Source organism: Oncorhynchus keta, unplaced genomic scaffold (assembly GCF_023373465.1).
Source record: "Oncorhynchus keta strain PuntledgeMale-10-30-2019 unplaced genomic scaffold, Oket_V2 Un_contig_1343_pilon_pilon, whole genome shotgun sequence".
Lineage (NCBI taxonomy): Eukaryota > Metazoa > Chordata > Actinopteri > Salmoniformes > Salmonidae > Oncorhynchus > Oncorhynchus keta.
This window is the reverse complement of record NW_026278221.1, coordinates 77,646-101,599: the sequence shown is the minus strand read 5'-3', so window position 1 is coordinate 101,599 and position 23,954 is coordinate 77,646. Positions and strand designations below refer to the sequence as shown.

Sequence of the window (23,954 nt, the reverse complement as noted above, 5' to 3'; positions counted from 1 at the left end):
CTAACTGTGCTGCTGGTAACCAACTGTGCTGCTGGTAACCAACTGTGCTGGGTAACCAACTGTGCTGCTGGTAACCAACTGTGCTGCTGGTAACCAACTGTGCTGCTGGTAACCAACTGTGCTGCTGGTAACCAACTGTGCTGCTGGTAACCAACTGTGCTGCTGGTAACTAACTGTGCTGCTGGTAACTAACTGTGCTGCTGGTAACTAACTGTGCTGCTGGTAACTAACTGTGCTGCTGGTAACTAACTGTGCTGCTGGTAACAATTGAAATACGTTTTTTTGTTGCCGATATTGACCGACACATTCAACGGGTGTTGAGTGTTTGTAAATTCATCAGAGAGTGCTCTGAAATCAGAGTAGATAGCCAGAGGGAATTTACAAACACACCCCTATGACTAATAAGCATACTACATACCCAATTTGTGTCACAAATAGTATGGTTAGTATGGTATAGTATGGTATAGTATGGTATGGTTAGTATGGTATAGAATGGTATAGTATGGTATGGTTAGTATGGTATAGAATGGTATAGTATGGTATAGTATGGTATGGTTAGTATGGTATAGAATGGTATAGTATGGTAAGGTTAGTATGGTATAGAATGGTATAGTATGGTATAGAATGGTATAGTATGGTATAGTATGGTATGGTTAGTATGGTATAGAATGGTATAGTATGGTATAGTATGGTAAGGTTAGTATGGTATAGTATGGTATAGTATGGTATAGTATGGTATAGTATGGTAAGGTTAGTATGGTATAGTATGGTATGGTTAGTATGGTATAGTATGGTAAGGTTAGTATGGTATAGTATGGTAAGGTTAGTATGGTATAGTATGGTAAATGGTTAGTATGGTATAGAATGGTATGGAATGGTATAGTATGGTATGGTTAGTATGGTATAGAATGGTATAGTATGGTATAGAATGGTATAGTATGGTATAGTATGGTATAGTATGGTAAGGTTAGTATGGTATAGAATGGTATGGTTAGTATGGTATAGTATGGTATAGTATGGTAAGGTTAGTATGGTTTAGTATGGTATAGAATGGTATGGAATGGTATAGTATGGTATGGTTAGTATGGTATAGAATGGTATAGTATAGTTAGTATGGTTAGTATGGTATAGAATGGTATAGTATGGTATAGTATAGTATGGTAAGGTTAGTATGGTATAGAATGGTATGGTTAGTATGGTATAGTATGGTATAGTATGGTAAGGTTAGTATGGTATAGTATGGTAAGGTTAGTATGGTATAGAATGGTATGGTTAGTATGGTATAGTATGGTAAGGTTAGTATGGTATAGTATGGTAAGGTTAGTATGGTATGGTTAGTATGGTATAGAATGGTATAGTATGGTATAGAATGGTAAGGTTAGTATGGTATAGAATGGTGTAGAATGGTATAGTATGGTATAGTATGGTATAGTATGGTAAGGTTAGTATGGTATAGTATGGTATAGTATGGTATAGAATGGTAAGGTTAGTATGGTATAGTATGGTATGGTTAGTATGGTATAGTATGGTAAGGTTAGTATGGTATAGTATGGTAAGGTTAGTATGGTATAGTATGGTAAGGTTAGTATGGTATAGTATGGTATGGTTAGTATGGTATAGTATGGTAAGGTTAGTATGGTATAGAATGGTATAGTTTGGTAGAAGTATTCGAACACAGCTATGGTCTTTACTCACAGCACTTCATATTACCAAAACACTGTAGCTCAGGATCAAGATGTATCTCTCCCCCACGTCCACCTACCTGAAACAGAGACCAAGGCTTTAATCTGCTGTGCCAAAGCTCTGTGCTGCTCTCCTTCCTCAAACTCAGCCAGAACTTCCTGCAAGTTAGCAAACTCCACCTTCCTTCCCATCGGCAGCCAAGCAAAGAAGGGGACGACAAACTGTGCGTCCACGCCGCAGGCGGTGAGGAACAGAGACAGGACAGAGTGGTCCGGGTCTCCCTGGAGGTCTGAGCGAAGGCGGTAGGCAGGGTAGCCCCGTAGCACCAGCTTGCCCCTGGCTGCGCGGGCTGTGCAGGTAGCCTCCCACCACGGGTCCTTCAGACTGAACCGGCCCAGTACTCTGCATCTCTTACCAGACACCCTGTCCAGGAAATCAACTAGAACCGACATGGGATAGAAAATGAAACAATTACACAAGATAGTTAGTTATTGAGCTGAGTAACGTTAGCTAGCTAGATCATCAGCATGCATTCATCGTGGTGGATTGTATGATAGTGTTTTGTGGGAGGTGGGTATAATTTGTGGGAACCCTTCCAACAGGAATCTGGAACAAAAACACACATGACTGTAAGTCGCTTTGGATAAAAGCGTCTGCTAAATGGCATATATTATTATTATTATTACAAGGTTGGCAACAAACAACGCATACAAAAGTAGCATGGTCAATTCACCTAATTCACCTAACTATATGCCGAATAGGCATCAACTCACCACGTAGCTTATTCTTAAATGTTTGTTCGTAGTCTACCAGAGAGAGGACAGACATTTTTACGGAATAAATCTGTTGAGTGGACAAAAACGTACTGAAATAGTCCACCCTCTCTACCCGGTATCTTATTCCGCCGCTATACAACTTTGTACACGTTGTTTTGTTGGCAAACCTTGTACTTTACCAAGTTTTTGGTGACAGATTCCTCCTGTTGGAACTTTCCCACAAATTATACCTACCTTTCTGTGGGTGTATTAGTGTCACTAACAAGAGATAAACCAGATTGAACAAACTATATAAATTACAGTAGACTCCTTTCTCTACAGTAGGAGAAATTACAATCAATACAAGCTCGACCGAAAAGAGTGACACTGTCGCAGTCCGGTTACACCGAATGATTGGCAACTTGCTTGCTAGATAAATATGCCTAATTTGTTGCAAGTGACAACCGCGTTAGGTTAACTTCTACATGTGCATTTATCAAAGCTATGATGATCTGTCAACGACCACTCACCTTCGTTTCGGCCCGGTACGGAGGAATTAAACACGTGTCCTCCTGAACTAACGCTGTCCATCTCTTTCATATCCAGAAACTCCGGCTGTGCTTCTTCTTCCTCCTCATCATCATCATCTTCCCAATCAGAGTCGTCATTTTCTGAGTTTTTAACCTTCTTTTCGGGTAAAATGTAACCTACTATGATTCTGTCACCAAGAGGACACCCCGACTGTGACATTTCTGTTTTGTTTTGCTTATTTCGCGCGTCAATTTAATTTGACAGCTGATATAAAAAAAGGAAGTGGAAAAGCGGAAGTGCTTTTGCTTTTTTTCCGAGGCAACCTAAAAAAAACTATCGTGTGAGCGCCACCTACCGGCCTGGGGGGTAAAGGTGCAGCTTGATGAGTCTCATCTGGTTATCATTAGTCTTACCAGATACCACAACATCGTATTTTAAATCATGAATGCCGTTATAGTTGTGAATTACAGTGAAAGCGGACTATAGTTTGTTTACCTACAAATAATTCAAACGAATTCATCCCACATTGTCAATCTTATTTTATTAATAAAAGGCATGAAAAAATGTAAAGTCATCTTACAAAACATAAGTAAAGGGATAGTTGACCCAAATGACACATTGGTTTCCTTACCCTGTCAGCAGCCTATGGACAAGGTATGACAGCACTTCATGCTTTGGTTTAGTTTCTCTGGTACTGTTTCTACACGCTAACGTTTTAGCATGAAGCCATCATTTTAAATGATCTTTATAAAATGTTTTCATTATAGAAGTACTGTATAAATCATATCCTAATTTTATAAATAAGAAATATAAAATGGAATCTGTCAGCAGATAATAAATACCTTTCTACAATAATATATTTTTTTTAGCATAATATACTGTCAACGAAGGACATAGATTGCTGTCATTCAACCATATGAACATCACGTCTAGTCACATACCAGGGCAGGATTTCCTAAAAGCATCGTAGCACTGACTTTAATTCCATTGAAACTAAATGGACGAAAGATGATCATAGTGCTACGATGCTTTTAGGGAAACCAGCCCAGATCCGTACAGTCATTTAGAGAAAGGGAGATTTGAAACCATCTACAGTATCCTGTGGCTGAGTGGCCAGGACCAGGTCATTTAACCAGGACCAGGTCATTTAACCAGGACCAGGTCATTTAACCAGGACCAGGTCATTTAACCAGGACCAGGTCATTTAACCAGGACCAGATCATTTAACCAGGACCAGGTCATTTAACCAGGACCAGGTCATTTAACCAGGACCAGGTAATTTAACCAGGGCCAGGTCATTTAACCAGGGCCAGGTCATTTAACCAGGGCCAGGTCATTTAACCAGGGCCAGGTCATTTAACCAGGGCCAGATCATTTAACCAGGGCCAGATCATTTAACCAGGACCAGGGCCAGGTCATTTAACCAGGACCAGGTCATTTAACCAGGACCAGGGCCAGGTCATTTAACCAGAGCCAGGTCATTTAACCAGGGCCAGGTCATTTAACCAGGGCCAGGTTATTTAACCAGGACCAGGTCATTTAACCAGGGCCAGGTCATTTAACCAGGGCCAGGTCATTTAACCAGGACCAGGTCATTTAACCAGGGCCAGATCATTTAACCAGGGCCAGGTCATTTAACCAGGGCCAGGTCATTTTACCAGAGCCAGGACCAGGTCATTTTACCAGGGCCAGGTCATTTAACCAGAGCCAGGACCAGGTCATTTAACCAGGGCCAGATCATTTAACCAGGGCCAGGTCATTTAACCAGGGCCAGGTCATTTAACCAGGACCAGGTCATTTAACCAGGACCAGGTCATTTAACCAGGGCCAGGTCATTTAACCAGGACCAGGTCATTTAACCAGGGCCAGGTCATTTAACCAGGACCAGGTCATTTAACCAGGACCAGGTCATTTAACCAGGGCCAGGTCATTTAACCAGGACCAGGTCATTTAACCAGGACCAGGTCATTTAACCAGGGCCAGGTCATTTAACCAGGACCAGGTCATTTAACCAGGACCAGGTCATTTAACCAGGACCAGGTCATTTAACCAGGACCAGGTCATTTAACCAGAGCCAGGACCAGGTCATTTAACCAGGGCCAGATCATTTAACCAGGGCCAGGTCATTTAACCAGGACCAGGTCATTTAACCAGGGCCAGGTCATTTAACCAGAGCCAGGACCAGATCATTTAACCAGGGCCAGGTCATTTAACCAGGACCAGATCATTTAACCAGGACCAGGTAATTTAACCAGGGCCAGATCATTTAACCAGGGCCAGGTCATTTAACCAGGACCAGATCATTTAACCAGGACCAGGTCATTTAACCAGGGCCAGATCATTTAACCAGGACCAGGTCATTTAACCAGGGCCAGGTCATTTAACCAGGGCCAGGTCATTTAAACAGGGCCAGGTCATTTAACCAGGACCAGGTCATTTAACCAGGGCCAGGCCATTTAACCAGGACCAGGTCATTTAACCAGGGCCAGGACCAGGTCATTTAACCAGGGCCAGGTCATTTAAACAGGGCCAGGTCATTTAACCAGGACCAGGTCATTTAACCAGGGCCAGATCATTTAACCAGGACCAGGTCATTTAACCAGGGCCAGGTCATTTAACCAGGGCCAGGTCATTTAAACAGGGCCAGGTCATTTAACCAGGACCAGGTCATTTAACCAGGGCCAGGCCATTTAACCAGGACCAGGTCATTTAACCAGGGCCAGGACCAGGTCATTTAACCAGGGCCAGGTCATTTAAACAGGGCCAGGTCATTTAACCAGGGCCAGGTCATTTAAACAGGGCCAGGTCATTTAACCAGGGCCAGGTCATTTAACCAGGGCCAGGACCAGGTCATTTAACCAGGGCCAGGCCATTTAACCAGGACCAAGTCATTTAACCAGGGCCAGGTCATTTAACCAGGACCAGGGCCAGGTCATTTAACCAGGACCAGGTCATTTAACCAGAGCCAGGTCATTTAACCAGGGCCAGGTCATTTAACCAGGACCAGGGCCAGGTCATTTAACCAGAGCCAGGTCATTTAACCAGGGCCAGGTCATTTAACCAGGGCCAGGTCATTTAACCAGGACCAGGTCATTTAACCAGGGCCAGATCATTTAACCAGGGCCAGGTCATTTAACCAGGGCCAGGTCATTTAACCAGGACCAGGTCATTTAACCAGGACCAGGGCCAGGTCATTTAACCAGGACCAGGTCATTTAACCAGGGCCAGGTCATTTAACCAGGGCCAGGTCATTTAACCAGGGCCAGGTCATTTAACCAGGGCCAGGACCAGGTCATTTAACCAGAGCCAGGTCATTTAACCAGGACCAGGTCATTTAACCAGAGCCAAGACCAGGTCATTTAACCAGGGCAAGATCATTTAACCAGGACTAGGTCATTTAACCAGGGCCAGGTCATTTAACCAGGGCCAGGACCAGGTCATTTAACCAGGGCCAGGTCATTTAACCAGAGCCAAGACCAGGTCATTTAACCAGAGCAAGATCATTTAACCAGGACTAGGTCATTTAACCAGGGCCAGGTCATTTAACCAGGGCCAGGACCAGGTCATTTAACCAGGGCCAGGTCATTTAACCAGGACCAGGTCATTTAACCAGGACCAGGTCATTTAACCAGGACCAGGTCATTTAACCAGGGCCAGGTCATTTAACCAGGGCCAGGTCATTTTACCAGAGCCAGGACCAGGTCATTTTACCAGGGCCAGGTCATTTAACCAGAGCCAGGACCAGGTCATTTTACCAGGGCCAGGTCATTTAACCAGGGCCAGGTCATTTAACCAGAGCCAGGACCAGGTCATTTTACCAGGGCCAGGTCATTTTACCAGAGCCAGGACCAGGTCATTTAACCAGGGCCAGGTCATTTAACCAGAGCCAGGACCAGGTCATTTAACCAGGGCCAGGTCATTTAACCAGAGCCAGGACCAGGTCATTTAACCAGGGCCAGGTCATTTAACCAGAGCCAGGACCAGGTCATTTAACCAGGGCCAGGTCATTTAACCAGAGCCAGGGCCAGGTCATTTAACCAGGACCAGGTCATTTAACCAGGGCAAGATAATTTAACCAGGACCAGGTCATTTAACCAGGGCCAGCAATGACTAAGTCAGATATATGGATAAGTTAACCCTCTCTCTTTCAGCAGGCCATGTACTGTATGCATGTGTCATTTAGAGTAGTGAAGTTGCCCTAGATGCTGGTCTGGGGTCTGTTTTGTGTTTTTAACCTCTAATGGTTAAGATTAGGATCCGGGGAGGGCAAGCAGATCCTAGATCAGCTTTGTCACTCCTGGGTGGTCATGGAGACAGAGAGTTGTTCCTCTGTAGCTTTGTCACTCCTGGGTGGTCATGGAGACAGAGAGTTGTTCCTCTGTAGCTTTGTCACTCCTGGGTGGTCATGGAGACAGAGAGGAGTTCCTCTGTAGCTTTGTCACTCCTGGGTGGTCATGGAGACAGAGAGGAGTTCCTCTGTTCTGAGGAGGCCTCTGTTGTACAGATCAATCTTATTCATCATTCTCTGCTTGGCAGGGTTGTCCACTATACTGAGGGAAGAGAAGCTGAGGTCACCTGTAACATAGACAGAACAATTTGAATTAAACCAGTATGTGACTCTGACTCAACATTGGCTGCTGTGTAAAGAAGAAATTATCTCTGAAATCTTAATTTTTATACAACCAGGTTCTAAAGCTAAAACAGTGTTTTTCCTTGATCCTTTGACCATATATAGGGAGTTATAGTCTATAGGTAGTTACAGTCTATAGGTAGTTAGTCTATAGGTAGTTAGTCTATAGGTAGTTATAGTCTATAGGAAGTTACAGTCTATAGGATGTTACAGTCTATAGGAAGTTACAGTCTATGCGTAGTTAGTCTATAGGTAGTTACAGTCTATAGGAAGTTACAGTCTATAGGAAGTTACAGTCTATAGGAAGTTACAGTCTATGCGTAGTTAGTCTATAGGTAGTTACAGTCTATAGGAAGTTACAGTCTATAGGAAGTTACAGTCTATAGGTAGTTATAGTCTATAGGTAGTTACAGTCTATAGGTAGTTACAGTCTATAGGTAGTTAGTCTATAGGTAGTTATAGTCTATAGGAAGTTACAGTCTATAGGAAGTTACAGTCTATAGGTATTTATAGTCTATAGGTAGTTAGTCTATAGGTAGTTACAGTCTATAGGTAGTTATAGTCTATAGGTAGTTAGTCTATAGGTAATTACAGTCTATAGATAGTTATAGTCTATAGGTAGTTAGCCTATAGGTAGTTACAGTCTATAGGTAGTTATAGTCTATAGATAGTCTATAGGTAGTTATAGTCTATAGGTAGTTACAGTCTATAGGTAGTTATAGTCTATATGTAGTTATAGTCTATAGGTAGTTAGTCTATAGGTAGTTAGTCTATAGGTAGTTAGTCTATAGGTAGTTACAGTCTATAGGTAGTTACAGTCAATAGGTAGTTACAGTCTATAGGTAGTTAGTCTATAGGTAGTTATAGTCTATAGGTAGTTACAGTCTATAGGTAGTTACAGTCTATAGGTAGTTAGTCTATAGGTAGTTACAGTCTATAGGTAGTTAGTCTATAGGTAGTTAGTCTATAGGTAGTTACAGTCTATAGGTAGTTACAGTCTATAGGTAGTTACAGTCTATAGGTAGTTACAGTCTATAGGTAGTTAGTCTATAGGTAGTTATAGTCTATATGTAGTTAGTGTATAGGTAGTTACAGTCTATAGGTAGTTAGTCTACATGTAGTTACAGTCTATAGGTAGTTACAGTCTATAGGTAGTTAGTCTATAGGTAGTTAGTCTATAGGTAGTTACAGTCTATAGGTTGTTAGTCTATAGGGATTTACAGTCTATAGATAGTTAGTCTATAGGTAGTTAGTCTATAGGGAGTTACAGTCTGTAGGGAGTTACAGTCTATAGGTAGTTACAGTCTATAGGTAGTTAGTCTATAGGTAGTTAGTCTATAGGTAGTTACAGTCTATAGGTAGTTACAGTCTATAGGTAGTTAGTCTATAGGTAGTTAGTCTATAGGTAGTTAGTCTATAGGTAGTTACAGTCTATAGGTAGTTACAGTCTATAGGTAGTTAGTCTATAGGTAGTTAGTCTATAGGTAGTTAGTCTATAGGTAGTTAGTCTATAGGTAGTTATAGTCTATAGGTAGTTACAGTCTATAGGAAGTTATAGTCTATAGGTAGTTATAGTCTATAGGTAGTTACAGTCTATAGGTAGTTATAGTCTATAGGTAGTTATAGTCTATAGGTAGTTACAGTCTATAGGTAGTTATAGTCTATATGTAGTTATAGTCTATAGGTAGTTACAGTCTATAGGTAGTTACAGTCTATAGGTAGTTAGTCTATAGGTAGTTATAGTCTATAGGTAGTTATAGTCTATAGGTAGTTATAGTCTATAGGTAGATATAGTCTATAGGTAGTTATAGTCTATAGGTAGTTATAGTCTATAGGTAGTTACAGTCTATAGGTAGTTATAGTCTATAGGTAGTTACAGTCTATAGGTAGTTATAGTCTATAGGTAGTTAGTCTATAGGTAGTTATAGTCTATAGGTAGTTATAGTCTATAGGTAGTTATAGTCTATAGGTAGATATAGTCTATAGGTAGTTATAGTCTATAGGTAGTTATAGTCTATAGGTAGTTACAGTCTATAGGTAGTTATAGTCTATAGGTAGTTACAGTCTATAGGTAGTTATAGTCTATAGGTAGGGCCTTGGGCTTAAACCTGGTTCGGTAAGGTGGTGAGGTATAACTTCTGGTCCCAAACATAATACTTGCCTTGAGGGAGGTCTGAGGGGCAGGGAGTAAACCCATTGGCTCTACAGTCTTCACAGCCCAGTCCATTCACCTCAGCTGAACAGCTACATTGGACTGGCCAGCTACCGTAAAGATCCACTGGCTCTCCATTGGTCTGTAGGCTCTGGTCAGCCTCATCAGCCCCTAGCCCTGCTCTTTCCCCAGCCCCCTCCCGTGACAGGTGGCAGCTCCGCTCCCCACTGCCCAGATAGGTGACCTCTGACTGGCTACACTCACAGGGTCCTCCCTGGGCTGGAGCTGGCTGAGGGTTCTCAACGGGGTAACTGTGCAGCTCATCATCCTCCACAGGCACACTGGGGCTGGGGTTGGAGCTGGGGCCCTGTCCCGTCTGGGCAGGAGAGGCAGGGGGAGCTGGGGCCTCGTCGGTCAGTGTGTGGGGCTGGTCTTCAGGTGGGCACGGCAGGGGAAGCAGCTGGCTCAATACCTGTAACACCTGGAACAGGTAGGTTGGGGGAGAACACCCATTTCATTACTGTAAAAGACAATGTGCTATCAATGATTTACCTGTAAATAAAAGCAGTAATCGAGTATGACTCATGAAGTCAATATTTACTGTCCACAGATGTCGAGAGCCTGTAAATGATGTCCACAGATGTCCACAGATGTCGAGAGGCTGTAAATGACTTCAGTTCTCATTTGTCTAGTAAGCCCCTCACCTAGCTACAGTATTCACCTAGCTACAGTATTCACCTAGCTACGGTATTCACCTAGCTACGGTATTCACCTAGCTACAGTATTCACCTAGCTACAGTATTCACCTCGCTACAGTATTCACCTAGCTACGGTATTCACCTAGCTACGGTATTCACCTAGCTACGGTATTCACGTAGCTACAGTATTCACCTAGCTACAGTATTCATCTAGCTACAGTATTGACTTCACCTTGCTACAGTATTCACCTCGCTAAAGTATTCACCTTGCTACAGTATTCACCTTGCTACAGTATTCACCTAGCTACAGTATTCACCTAGCTACAGTATTCACCTAGCTACAGTATTGACTTTACCTAGCTACAGTATTCACCTAGCTACAGTATTCACCTAGCTACAGTATTCACCTAGCTACAGTATTCACCTAGCTACAGTATTCACCTCGCTACAGTATTCACCTAGCTACGGTATTCACCTAGCTACGGTATTCACCTAGCTACGGTATTCACGTAGCTACAGTATTCACCTAGCTACAGTATTCACCTAGCTACAGTATTGACTTCACCTTGCTACAGTATTCACCTCGCTAAAGTATTCACCTTGCTACAGTATTCACCTTGCTACAGTATTCACCTTGCTACAGTATTCACCTAGCTACAGTATTCACCTAGCTACAGTATTGACTTTACCTAGCTACAGTATTCACCTAGCTACATTATTCACCTAGCTACGGTATTCACCTAGCTACAGTATTCACCTTGCTACAGTATTCACCTAGCTACAGTATTCACCTAGCTACAGTATTCACCTAGCTACAGTATTCACCTAGCTACGGTATTCACCTAGCTACAGTATTCACCTAGCTACAGTATTCACCTCGCTACAGTATTCACCTAGCTACGGTATTCACCTAGCTACGGTATTCACGTAGCTACAGTATTCACCTAGCTACAGTATTCACCTAGCTACAGTATTGACTTCACCTTGCTACAGTATTCACCTCGCTAAAGTATTCACCTTGCTACAGTATTCACCTTGCTACAGTATTCACCTAGCTACAGTATTCACCTAGCTACAGTATTGTATTCACCTAGCTACAGTATTGACGTTACCTAGCTACAGTATTCACCTCGCTAAAGTATTCACCTTGCTACAGTATTCACCTTGCTACAGTATTCACCTTGCTACAGTATTCACCTAGCTACAGTATTCACCTAGCTACAGTATTCACCTAGCTACAGTATTCACCTAGCTACGATATTCACCTAGCTACAGTATTCACCTAGCTACAGTATTCACCTCGCTACAGTATTCACCTAGCTACGGTATTCACCTAGCTACGGTATTCACGTAGCTACAGTATTCACCTAGCTACAGTATTCACCTAGCTACAGTATTGACTTCACCTTGCTACAGTATTCACCTCGCTAAAGTATTCACCTTGCTACAGTATTCACCTTGCTACAGTATTCACCTAGCTACAGTATTCACCTAGCTACAGTATTCACCTAGCTACAGTATTGACGTTACCTAGCTACAGTATTCACCTAGCTACAGTATTCACCTAGCTACGGTATTCACCTAGCTACAGTATTCACCTTGCTACAGTATTCACCTAGCTACAGTATTCACCTAGCTAAAGTATTCACCTAGCTGCAGTATTCACCTAGCTACAGTATTCACCTAGCTACAGTATTCACCTAGCTACAGTATTCACCTGGCTGCAGTATTCACCTAGCTACAGTATTCACCTAGCTACAGTATTCACCCAGCTACAGTATTCACCTAGCTACAGTATTCACCTAGCTACAGTATTCAGTCCAGACCTAAGAGAACTCTAGTTCTAACGATGCTTTCAGGGAGGTGACTTCAATTACTAGAAAACAGATCCTCAAAAAATGACTACTTTAAAATAACTATTTCAATACAGATCTCAGGAAGTGACTATATTTCAGAAACTATTGGATTGGCTGTCTTCAACTAATGACAGGGCTGTATCTAGAACTGTATGTTGGATTGGCTGTCTTCAACTAATGACAGGGCTGTATCTAGAACTGTATGTTGGATTGGCTGTCTTCAACTAATGACAGGGCTGTATCTAGAACTGTATGTTGGATTGGCTGTCTTCAACTAATGACAGGGCTGTATCTAGAACTGTATGTTGGATTGGCTGTCTTCAACTAATGACAGGGCTGTATCTAGAACTGCATGTTGGATTGGCTGTCTTCAACTAATGACAGGGCTGTATCTAGAACTGTATGTTGGATTGGCTGTCTTCAACTAATGACAGGGCTGTATCTAGAACTGTATGTTGGATTGGCTGTCTTCAACTAATGACAGGGCTGTATCTAGAACTGTATGTTGGATTGGCTGTCTTCAACTAATGACAGGGCTGTATCTAGAACTGTATGTTGGATTGGCTGTCTTCAACTAATGACAGGGCTGTATCTAGAACTGTATGTTGGATTGGCTGTCTTCAACTAATGACAGGGCTGTATCTAGAACTGTATGTTGGATTGGCTGTCTTCAACTAATGACAGGGCTGTATCAGGAACTGTATGTTGGATTGGCTGTCTTCAACTAATGACAGGGCTGTATCTAGGAACTGTATGTTGGATTAGCTGTCTTCAACTAATGACAGGGCTGTATCTAGAACTGTATGTTGGATTGGCTGTCTTCAACTAATGACAGGGCTGTATCAGGAACTGTATGTTGGATTGGCTGTCTTCAACTAATGACAGGGCTGTATCAGGAACTGTATGTTGGATTGGCTGTCTTCAACTAATGACAGGGCTGTATCTAGAACTGTATGTTGGATTGGCTGTCTTCAACTAATGACAGGGCTGTATCTAGAACTGCATGTTGGATTGGCTGTCTTCAACTAATGACAGGGCTGTATCTAGAACTGTATGTTGGATTGGCTGTCTTCAACTAATGACAGGGCTGTATCTAGAACTGTATGTTGGATTGGCTGTCTTCAACTGATGACAGGGCTGTATCTAGAACTGTATGTTGGATTGGCTGTCTTCAACTAATGACAGGGCTGTATCTAGAACTGTATGTTGGATTGGCTGTCTTCAACTGTATGTTGGATTGGCTGTCTGATGACAGGGCTGTATCTAGAACTGTATGTTGGATTGGCTGTCTTCAACTAATGACAGGGCTGTATCTAGAACTGTATGTTGGATTGGCTGTCTTCAACTAATGACAGGGCTGTATCTAGAACTGTATGTTGGATTGGCTGTCTTCAACTAATGACAGGGCTGTATCTAGAACTGTATGTTGGATTGGCTGTCTTCAACTAATGACAGGGCTGTATCTAGAACTGTATGTTGGATTGGCTGTCTTCAACTAATGACAGGGCTGTATCTAGAACTGTATGTTGGATTGGCTGTCTTTAACTAATGACAGGGCTGTATCTAGAACTGTATGTTGGATTGGCTGTCTTCAACTAATGACAGGGCTGTATCAGGAACTGTATGTTGGATTGGCTGTCTTCAACTAATGACAGGGCTGTATCTAGAACTGTATGTTGGATTGGCTGTCTTCAACTAATGACAGGGCTGTATCAGGAACTGTATGTTGGATTGGCTGTCTTCAACTAATGACAGGGCTGTATCTAGAACTGTATGTTGGATTGGCTGTCTTCAACTAATGACAGGGCTGTATCTAGAACTGTATGTTGGATTGGCTGTCTTCAACTAATGACAGGGCTGTATCTAGAACTGTATGTTGGATTGGCTGTCTTCAACTAATGACAGGGCTGTATCAGGAACTGTATGTTGGATTGGCTGTCTTCAACTAATGACAGGGCTGTATCTAGAACTGTATGTTGGATTGGCTGTCTTCAACTAATGACAGGGCTGTATCTAGAACTGTATGTTGGATTGGCTGTCTTCAACTAATGACAGGGCTGTATCTAGAACTGTATGTTGGATTGGCTGTCTTCAACTAATGACAGGGCTGTATCTAGAACTGTATGTTGGATTGGCTGTCTTCAACTAATGACAGGGCTGTATCTAGAACTGTATGTTGAGGATAGAAATAGAATGAATAGAGCCCAATCTCCTATCCTATTCCAATATGACAGCCATATTTGATCTACACAATACATTTCTACGTGAACATTCTGTAAATGTCCAATCTCCTGAATGTCATTGCCCCAGGTGTACATTATCAAGTCAAACCAATTAACAAATTCTATATTTTTTTACAGATAAGTACAAGTTGTGATGCTCAACTACAGATGTAGGATCTTACTTTGATCACACTTTTGTTGCACAGCAGAAAATGCAAACTTGTAGTATATTTGAGATTTGAAAAGGCTTCTAAAGTTTGTAATATTAACTTTAACATTTCAGATTTGATTTGCCCTAATGAAAAAATGTGTCAACCAATACAAAAATGTCCATTAACGATAATCCACATTATAATTCACATTTCCTGTTGCTGAGGATTATTTTCCTGCTGTAGCAAACTGGCTCAAACTAAGATCCTACATCTGTACTGTATGACTCTTTCAACAGGCCACTGAAAAGGTTGAAAGCTGCAATTAATTTTTATAATACCTGAAAAATACTGCAGAGTAATTCAAATCCATTTGGAAACAACGTCGAACCTCTTTGTCCGTCTGACAGGAAGTGTTCTTGTTTGAGACACACACTACGCCATCTTTAAAGGGATACTTTACTCAGAATATAAACGAACATGACTTTCCCACCTACCTTGGCTGTGGTTGATTCGAGAAGGCAGTTTTGGGATATTTAGTTTGCTTTCGACACTTAATAGCCATATTTTGTTAGTGTTAGCATTCTAAGTAACATTTAACATTAAACTGTTCTTGGGCCGCAGTAAAACAACTGTAATTACCTTGTATCAGCATTTTGTTGTCACGCCTTGGTCATAGTATTTTGTGTTTTCGTTATATATTTGGTCAGGCCAGGGTGTGACATGGGTTTATTTTGTTGTATTTCGTATTGGGGTTTTGTAGGCATTGGGATTGCGGCTGAGTAGGGGTGTAGCATAGGTTTGGCTGCCTGAGGCGGTTCTCAATCAGAGTCAGGTGATTCTCGTTGTCTCTGATTGGGAACCATATTTAGGTAGCCTGGGTTTCACTGTGTATTTTGGTGGGTGATTGTTCCTGTCTCTGTGTAGTTTCACCAGACAGGCTGTATTAGGTTTTCACGTTCCGTTTGTTGTTTTGTATCTGTATAGTTATTTCATGTATTCGCTATTCGTCATTAAAGAACATGAGTAACCACCACGCTGCATTTTGGTCCGACTCTCCTTCAACAAACGAACGCCGTTACATTTGTTACATAATAATTTGGTAATTGCATAGCTATTAATTGATTTTTCCAGGTAGGTTGACTGAGAACACATTCTCATGTACAGCAACAACCTGGGGAATAGTTACAGGGGAGAGGAGGGGGAGGAATGAGCCAATTGTAAGCTGGGGATGATTAGGTGACCACGATGGTATGAAGGCCAGATTGGGAATTTAGCCAGGACACCGGGGTTAACACCCCTACTCTTACAATAAGTGCCATGGGATCTTTAATGACCTCAGAGAGTCAGGACACCTTTAATGTCCCATCCGAAAGACAGCACCCTACACAGGGCAGTGTCCCCAACCACCGCCCTGGGGCATTGGGATATTTTTTTAGACCAGAGGAAAGAGTGCCTCCTACTGGCCCTCCAACACCACTTCCAGCAGCATCTGGTCTCCCATGCAGGGACCGACCAGGACCAACCCTGTTTAGCTCCAGAAGCAAGCCAGCAGTGGGATGCAGGGTGGTATGCTGGGTGCTATGCCGGGTGGTATGCCGGGTGGTATGCAGGGTGGTATGCAGGGTGGTATGCAGGGTGATATGCTGAGTGGTATGCACGGTGGTATGCAGGGTGATATGCAGGGTGGTATGCAGGGTGATATGCTGGGTGGTATGCAGGGTGATATGCAGGGTGGTATGCCGGGTGATATGCCGGGTGGTATGCAGGGTGGTATGCCGGGTGATATGCTGTGTGGTATGCAGGGTGGTATGCTGGGTGGTATGCAGGGTGGTACAGTCTATAGGTAGTTAGTCTATAACTCTACCTAAACTATCTTCGACTAGCTCAAACTCTACCTAAACTATCTTCGACTAGCTCAAACTCTACCTAAACTATCTTCGACTAGCTCAAACTCTACCTAAACTATCTTCGACTAGCTCAAACTCTACCTAAACTATCTTCGACTAGCTCAAACTCTACCTAAACTATCTTCGACTAGCCCAAACTCTACCTAAACTATCTTCGACTAGCTCAAACTATACCTAAACTATCTTCGACTAGCTCAAACTCTACCTAAACTATCTTCGACTAGCTCAAACTCTACCTAAACTATCTTCAACTACCTCGAGTATTTCAAAAGTTGGCATTTTCAAACAAACTACAAAATACAACTATTTTCTGCCCAGGTCTGATTCAGTGGAAAATCAAACAAACATTCCTACCTTGAACCTTGACTCTAAAAGTCAGGTTCATGTCCCTATTCTCACATTTACCCAACTCAGTAAAGTAGAATTGAATTGAAATGAAGTAAATTGAACTGGATTGCATTGTATTGAGTTGACTCACATTCTCCATGGTGGGTCTGTTGCGTGGTCGTGTAGAGGTGCAGTCCAGGGCTAGACGCAACAAGGTAAAGGACATAGAGTGGGGACAAAGACCAGCTCTCGGGTCCAGATACTGAAGACAGGAGTCTACACTGCCAGTGTCCTCCACCTCTCCACGTAGGATGTTTCTCTGGACGGGAGGGAGGGAGGATGAACCAGAGCTCATGTATCCAGCAATACAGCATTATTTCATGTGTTTAGCAAGCATTTCAACACAATGTGCAATTGTCATTCTAGTCTTACCAGCAGGGTGTGTTTAGGAGTCTCCTCTCTAGCTTTCCGTCCTGTTATCATTTCCATTATAACCTAAAGAACAAATAGCTTCTTATTAACAGGTTCTGGTCATGGACATCCAAGCAATTCACAAACAGCTATGTTCTGGCATTCAGATCAGTTTATCTAGTATTAGTCGCAGGTAGCTGACAAAGACCACGTCTGTTGAAAGAGGATTGTTTTGTCACGCGCTCCCTAACTCACCACTCCCAAGCTGAGCACGTCTGTTGAAAGAGGATTGTTTTGTCACACGCTCCCTAACTCACCACTCCCAAGCTGAACACGTCCAGACTGACGGACAGCTTTCCGTCTCGTACGTATTCCTCCGGCAGGTAGCCCAGGGTTCCGAAGGTCGTATCCAAGGTAACGGTGCAGCTCTGACTGACGGAGTGGGGTCTGAGACGGGCCGTCCCAAAATCAGACAGCTTGGGCTGCAGCCGCTCGTCCAGCAGTATGTTAGAACTACACAGAGAGAATACGCTTTGGAACTCAGGTGTGACAGGGTTCTTTAGAACTACACAGAGAGAATACGCTTTGGAACTCAGGTGTGACAGGGTTCTTTAGAACTACACAGAGAGAATACGCTTTGGAACTCAGGTGTGACAGGGTTCTTTAGAACTACACAGAGAGAATACGCTTTGGAACTCAGGTGTGACAGGGTTCTTTAGAACTACACAGAGAGAATACGCTTTGGAACTCAGGTGTGACAAGGTTCTTTAGAACTACACAGAGAGAATACGCTTTGGAACTCAGGTGTGACAGGGTTCTTTAGAACTACACAGAGAGAATACGCTTTGGAACTCAGGTGTGACAAGGTTCTTTAGAACTACACAGAGAGAATACGCTTTGGAACTCAGGTGTGACAGGGTTCTTTAGAACTACACAGAGAGAATACGCTTTGGAACTCAGGTGTGACAAGGTTCTTTAGAACTACACAGAGAGAATACGCTTTGGAACTCAGGTGTGACAGGGTTCTTTAGAACTACACAGAGAGAATACGCTTTGGAACTCAGGTGTGACAGGGTTCTTTAGAACTACACAGAGAGAATACGCTTTGGAACTCAGGTGTGACAGGGTTCTTTAGAACTACACAGAGAGAATACGCTTTGGAACTCAGGTGTGACAGGGTTCTTTAGAACTACACAGAGAGAATACGCTTTGGAACTCAGGTGTGACAGGGTTCTTTAGAACTACACAGAGAGAATACGCTTTGGAACTCAGGTGTGACAGGGAGTCAGTTAAGAACAAATTCTTATTTTCAATGACGGCCTAAGAACAGTGGGTTAACTGCCTTGTTCAGGGGCAGAACGACAGATTTCTTTACCTTGTTAGCTCAGGGATTTGATCTTGCAACCTTCCGGTTACTAGTCCAATGCACTAACCACAAGGCTCTCCTGCCACTAACCACTAGGCTAGGGGGTGAAAGGGGGTGAGGTGAGTGACTAGACTAGGGGTTTGAGTCGGTACCTTGTGATGTTATAGACTAGAGGTTTGAGCCGGTACCTTGTGATGTTATAGACTAGGGGTTTGAGCCGGTACCTTGTGATGTTATAGACTAGAGGTTTGAGCCGGTACCTTGTGATGTTATAGACTAGGGGTTTGAGTCGGTACCTTGTGATGTTATAGACTAGGGGTTTGAGCCGGTACCTTGTGATGTTATAGACTAGAGGTTTGAGCCGGTACCTTGTGATGTTATAGACTAGAGGTTTGAGCCGGTACCTTGTGATGTTATAGACTAGGGGTTTGAGCCGGTACCTTGTGATGTTATAGACTAGGGGTTTGAGCCGGTACCTTGTGATGTTATAGACTAGAGGTTTGAGCCGGTACCTTGTGATGTTATAGACTAGAGGTTTGAGCTGGTACCTTGTGATGTTATAGACCAGGGGTTTGAGCCGGTACCTTGTGATGTTATAGACTAGAGGTTTGAGCCGGTACCTTGTGATGTTATAGACTAGAGGTTTGAGCTGGTACCTTGTGATGTTATAGACTAGGGGTTTGAGCCGGTACCTTGTGATGTTATAGACTAGAGGTTTGAGCCGGTACCTTGTGATGTTATAGACTAGAGGTTTGAGTCGGTACCTTGTGATGTTATAGACTAGAGGTTTGAGTCGGTACCTTGTGATGTTATAGACTAGAGGTTTGAGCCGGTACCTTGTGATGTTATAGACTAGAGGTTTGAGCCGGTACCTTGTGATGTTATAGACTAGAGGTTTGAGCCGGTACCTTGTGATGTTATAGACTAGGGGTTTGAGCCGGTACCTTGTGATGTTATAGACTAGGGGTTTGAGCCGGTACCTTGTGATGTTATAGACTAGGGGTTTGAGCCGGTACCTTGTGATGTTACCACAGACCACAGTGCAGGGCTGAGCCATGTGTAGGTGATGTACAGCCTTAGCCGTCCCCTTGATGATGTCCAGACGTTCCTGCCATGAGAGAGGAGGCACTGCGTTCTACAGAGAGATGCAGGAAGGGAAACGTGTTAGCATTTAAACACCAACACACCTACTACCATACAGTCTGTCCACCACAGAGACAGATACGCTGATATGTTAGCATTTAAACACCAATACACCTACTACCATACAGTCTGTCCACCACAGAGACAGATATGCTGATATGTTAGCATTTAAACACCAATACACCTACTACCATACAGTCTGTCCACCACAGAGACAGATACGCTGACATGTTAGCATTTAAACACCAATACACCTACTACCATACAGTCTGTCCACCACAGAGACAGATACGCTGATATGTTAGCATTTAAACACCAATACACCTACTACCATACAGTCTGTCCACCACAGAGACAGATACGCTGATATGTTAGCATTTAAACACCAATACACCTACTACCATACAGTCTGTCCACCACAGAGACAGATACGCTGATATGTTAGCATTTAAACACCAATACACCTACTACCATACAGTCTGTCCACCACAGAGACAGATATGCTGATATGTTAGCATTTAAACACCAATACACCTACTACCATACAGTCTGTCCACCACAGAGACAGATACGCTGACATGTTCGGCATTGAAATAGAATAGAATAGTAGTTTAGTAGAATTAAATGGAAGATTATTGTCCATCGGAGGACGGAGATGTACAGTAACACAACCTACAACTAGAATAGGTAACACAACCTACAACTAGAATAGGCAACACAACCTACAACTAGAATAGGTAATACAACCTACAACTAGACTAGGTAACACAACCTACAACTAGAATAGGTAACACAACCTACAACTAGAATAGGTAACACAACCTACAACTAGAATAGGTAACACAACCTACAACTAGAATAGGTAACACAACCTACAACTAGAATAGGTAACACAACCTACAACTAGAATAGGTAACACAACCTACAACTAGAATAGGTAACACAACCTACAACTAGAATAGGTAACACAACCTACAACTAGAATAGGTAACACAACCTACAACTAGAATAGGTAACACAACCTACAACTAGAATAGGCAACACAACCTACAACTAGAATAGGCAACACAACCTACAACTAGAATAGGTAACACAACCTACAACTAGAATAGGTAACACAACCTACAACTAGAATAGGTAACACAACCTACAACTAGAATAGGTAACACAACCTACAACTAGAATAGGTAACACAACCTACAACTAGAATAGGTAACACAACCTACAACTAGAATAGGTAACACAACCTACAACTAGAATAGGTAACACAACCTACAACTAGAATAGGCAACACAACCTACAACTAGAATAGGCAACACAACCTACAACTAGAATAGGCAACACAACCTACAACTAGAATAGGTAACACAATCTACAACTAGAATAGGTAACACAACCTACAACTAGAATAGGCAACACAACCTACAACTAGAATAGGTAACACAATCTACAACTAGAATAGGTAACACAACCTACAACTAGAATAGACAACACAACCTACAACTAGAATAGGTAACACAACCTACAACTAGAATAGGTAACACAACCTACAACTAGAATAGACAACACAACCTACAACTAGAATAGGCAACACAACCTACAACTAGAATAGGCAACACAACCTACAACTAGAATAGGTAACACAACCTACAACTAGAATAGGTAACACAACCTACAACTAGAATAGGTAACACAATCTACAACTAGAATAGGTAACACAACCTACAACTAGAATAGGCAACACAACCTACAACTAGAATAGGTAACACAATCTACAACTAGAATAGGTAACACAACCTACAACTAGAATAGACAACACAACCTACAACTAGAATAGGTAACACAACCTACAACTAGAATAGGTAACACAACCTACAACTAGAATAGACAACACAACCTACAACTAGAATAGGCAACACAACCTACAACTAGAATAGGCAACACAACCTACAACTAGAATAGGCAACACAACCTACAACTAGAATAGGTAACACAACCTACAACTAGAATAGGTAACACAACCTACAACTAGAATAGGCAACACAACCTACAACTAGAATAGGCAACACAACCTACAACTAGAATAGGTAACACAACCTACAACTAGAATAGGTAACACAACCTACAACTAGAATAGAATAGGTAACACAACCTACAACTAGAATAGGTAACACAACCTACAACTAGAATAGAATAGGCAACACAACCTACAACTAGAATAGGTAACACAACCTACAACTAGAATAGGTAAAACAACCTACAACTAGAATAGGTAACACAACCTACAACTAGAATAGAATAGGTAACACAACCTACAACTAGAATAGGTAACACAACCTACAACTAGAATAGGTAACACAACCTACAACTAGAATAGGTAACACAACCTACAACTAGAATAGGTAACACAACCTACAACTAGAATAGACAACACAACCTACAACTAGAATAGGCAACACAACCTACAACTAGAATAGACAACACAACCTACAACTAGAATAGGTAACACAACCTACAACTAGAATAGGTAACACAACCTACAACTAGAATAGGTAACACAACCTACAACTAGAATAGGCAACACAACCTACAACTAGAATAGGTAACACAACCTACAACTAGAATAGGTAACACAACCTACAACTAGAATAGGTAACACAACCTACAACTAGAATAGGTAACACAACCTACAACTAGAATAGGTAACACAACCTACAACTAGAATAGGCAACACAACCTACAACTAGAATAGGTAACACAACCTACAACTAGAATAGGTAACACAACCTACAACTAGAATAGGCAACACAACCTACAACTAGAATAGGCAACACAACCTACAACTAGAATAGGCAACACAACCTACAACTAGAATAGGTAACACAACCTACAACTAGAATAGGTAACACAACCTACAACTAGAATAGGTAACACAACCTACAACTAGAATAGGTAACACAACCTACAACTAGAATAGGTAACACAACCTACAACTAGAATAGAATAGGTAACACAACCTACAACTAGAATAGAATAGGTAACACAACCTACAACTAGAATAGGTAACACAACCTACAACTAGAATAGGTAACACAACCTACAACTAGAATAGGTAACACAACCTACAACTAGAATAGGTAACACAACCTACAACTAGAATAGGTAACACAACCTACAACTAGAATAGGCAACACAACCTACAACTAGAATAGGTAACACAACCTACAACTAGAATAGGTAAAACAACCTACAACTAGAATAGGTAACACAACCTACAACTAGAATAGGTAACACAACCTACAACTAGAATAGGTAACACAACCTACAACTAGAATAGGCAACACAACCTACAACTAGAATAGGTAACACAACCTACAACTAGAATAGGTAACACAACCTACAACTAGAATAGGCAACACAACCTACAACTAGAATAGGCAACACAACCTACAACTAGAATAGGTAACACAACCTACAACTAGACTAGGTAACACAACCTACAACTAGAATAGGTAACACAACCTACAACTAGAATAGGTAACACAACCTACAACTAGAATAGGCAACACAACCTACAACTAGAATAGGCAACACAACCTACAACTAGAATAGGTAACACAACCTACAACTAGACTAGGTAACACAACCTACAACTAGAATAGGTAACACAACCTACAACTAGAATAGGTAACACAACCTACAACTAGAATAGGTAACACAACCTACAACTAGAATAGGTAACACAACCTACAACTAGAATAGGCAACACAACCTACAACTAGAATAGGTAACACAACCTACAACTAGAATAGGTAACACAACCTACAACTAGAATAGGTAACACAACCTACAACTAGAATAGGTAACACAACCTACAACTAGAATAGGTAACACAACCTACAACTAGAATAGGTAACACAACCTACAACTAGAATAGGTAACACAACCTACAACTAGAATAGGTAACACAACCTACAACTAGAATAGGTAACAAACTAGAATAGGTAACACAACCTACAACTAGAATAGGTAACACAACCTACAACTAGAATAGGTAACACAACCTATAACTAGAATAGGTAACACAACCTACAACTAGAATAGGTAACACAACCTACAAC

The 23,954-nt window shown here is 42.0% G+C and overlaps 2 protein-coding genes and 3 long non-coding RNA genes across 95 annotated transcripts in view; 3 read left to right on the top strand and 2 right to left on the bottom strand.

The window, feature by feature from the left end:
• LOC127918162 (DNA helicase B-like) overlaps nt 1-3,241 on the bottom strand; it is a gene marked incomplete at its 3' end in the record, with an annotated part of 34,094 nt that extends 30,853 nt beyond the window's left edge. Inside the window, exons 1-2 of the mRNA XM_052501441.1 lie at nt 2,969-3,241; nt 1,763-2,122 (exon numbers count right to left, since the gene is read on the bottom strand). Of these exons, the coding sequence (XP_052357401.1) occupies nt 1,763-2,122; nt 2,969-3,188 (580 nt within the window). The remainder of the gene's footprint in view (nt 1-1,762; nt 2,123-2,968) is intronic.
• A 778-nt stretch (nt 3,242-4,019) lies between these two features.
• On the top strand, nt 4,020-7,218 carry LOC127918157 (uncharacterized). Of its 43 annotated transcripts, XR_008099203.1 has the most exons (14): nt 4,020-4,168; nt 4,207-4,263; nt 4,542-4,617; nt 4,687-4,724; nt 4,953-4,990; nt 5,054-5,110; nt 5,193-5,287; nt 5,326-5,363; nt 5,617-5,673; nt 6,002-6,134; nt 6,179-6,323; nt 6,450-6,821; nt 6,885-6,972; nt 7,074-7,218. It is a non-coding gene; the product is annotated as an uncharacterized LOC127918157 (long non-coding RNA). The 43 variants fall into 43 exon arrangements; XR_008099196.1 differs by lacking the exons at nt 4,542-4,617; nt 4,687-4,724; nt 4,953-4,990; nt 5,054-5,110; nt 5,193-5,287 and adding exons at nt 4,801-4,952; nt 5,155-5,173 and having other exon boundaries at nt 5,636-5,673; nt 6,040-6,134; XR_008099215.1 differs by lacking the exons at nt 4,542-4,617; nt 4,687-4,724 and having other exon boundaries at nt 4,801-5,110; nt 5,174-5,363; nt 6,450-6,645; nt 6,734-6,777; nt 6,822-6,972.
• LOC118383205 (interleukin-1 receptor-associated kinase 3-like) overlaps nt 6,783-23,954 on the bottom strand; it is a 37,450-nt gene continuing 20,278 nt past the window's right edge. The window contains exons 8-13 of one of the 46 annotated variants that reach the window (XM_052501440.1): nt 19,707-19,825; nt 17,642-17,837; nt 17,346-17,408; nt 17,065-17,232; nt 9,761-10,232; nt 6,783-7,544 (exon numbers count right to left, since the gene is read on the bottom strand). In XM_052501440.1, coding sequence (XP_052357400.1) covers nt 7,408-7,544; nt 9,761-10,232; nt 17,065-17,232; nt 17,346-17,408; nt 17,642-17,837; nt 19,707-19,825 — 1,155 coding nt within the window. In that variant the 3' untranslated portion in view covers nt 6,783-7,407. Of the gene's footprint in view, nt 7,545-9,760; nt 10,233-17,064; nt 17,233-17,345; nt 17,409-17,641; nt 17,838-18,706; nt 19,826-23,954 lie in introns of those variants that run through there. The other 45 variants (XM_052501428.1, XM_052501436.1, XM_052501403.1 and 42 more) reach the window with 45 other exon arrangements.
• On the top strand, nt 7,551-9,748 carry LOC127918159 (uncharacterized). Of its 4 annotated transcripts, XR_008099219.1 has the most exons (5): nt 7,551-7,768; nt 8,052-8,294; nt 9,165-9,249; nt 9,350-9,568; nt 9,637-9,748. It is a non-coding gene; the product is annotated as an uncharacterized LOC127918159 (long non-coding RNA). The 4 variants fall into 4 exon arrangements; XR_008099221.1 differs by lacking the exon at nt 9,350-9,568 and having other exon boundaries at nt 8,052-8,168; nt 9,586-9,748; XR_008099218.1 differs by lacking the exon at nt 9,350-9,568 and having other exon boundaries at nt 9,586-9,748.
• On the top strand, nt 17,801-18,488 carry LOC127918158 (uncharacterized). Its single transcript, XR_008099216.1, has 3 exons — nt 17,801-18,076; nt 18,129-18,284; nt 18,337-18,488. It is a non-coding gene; the product is annotated as an uncharacterized LOC127918158 (long non-coding RNA).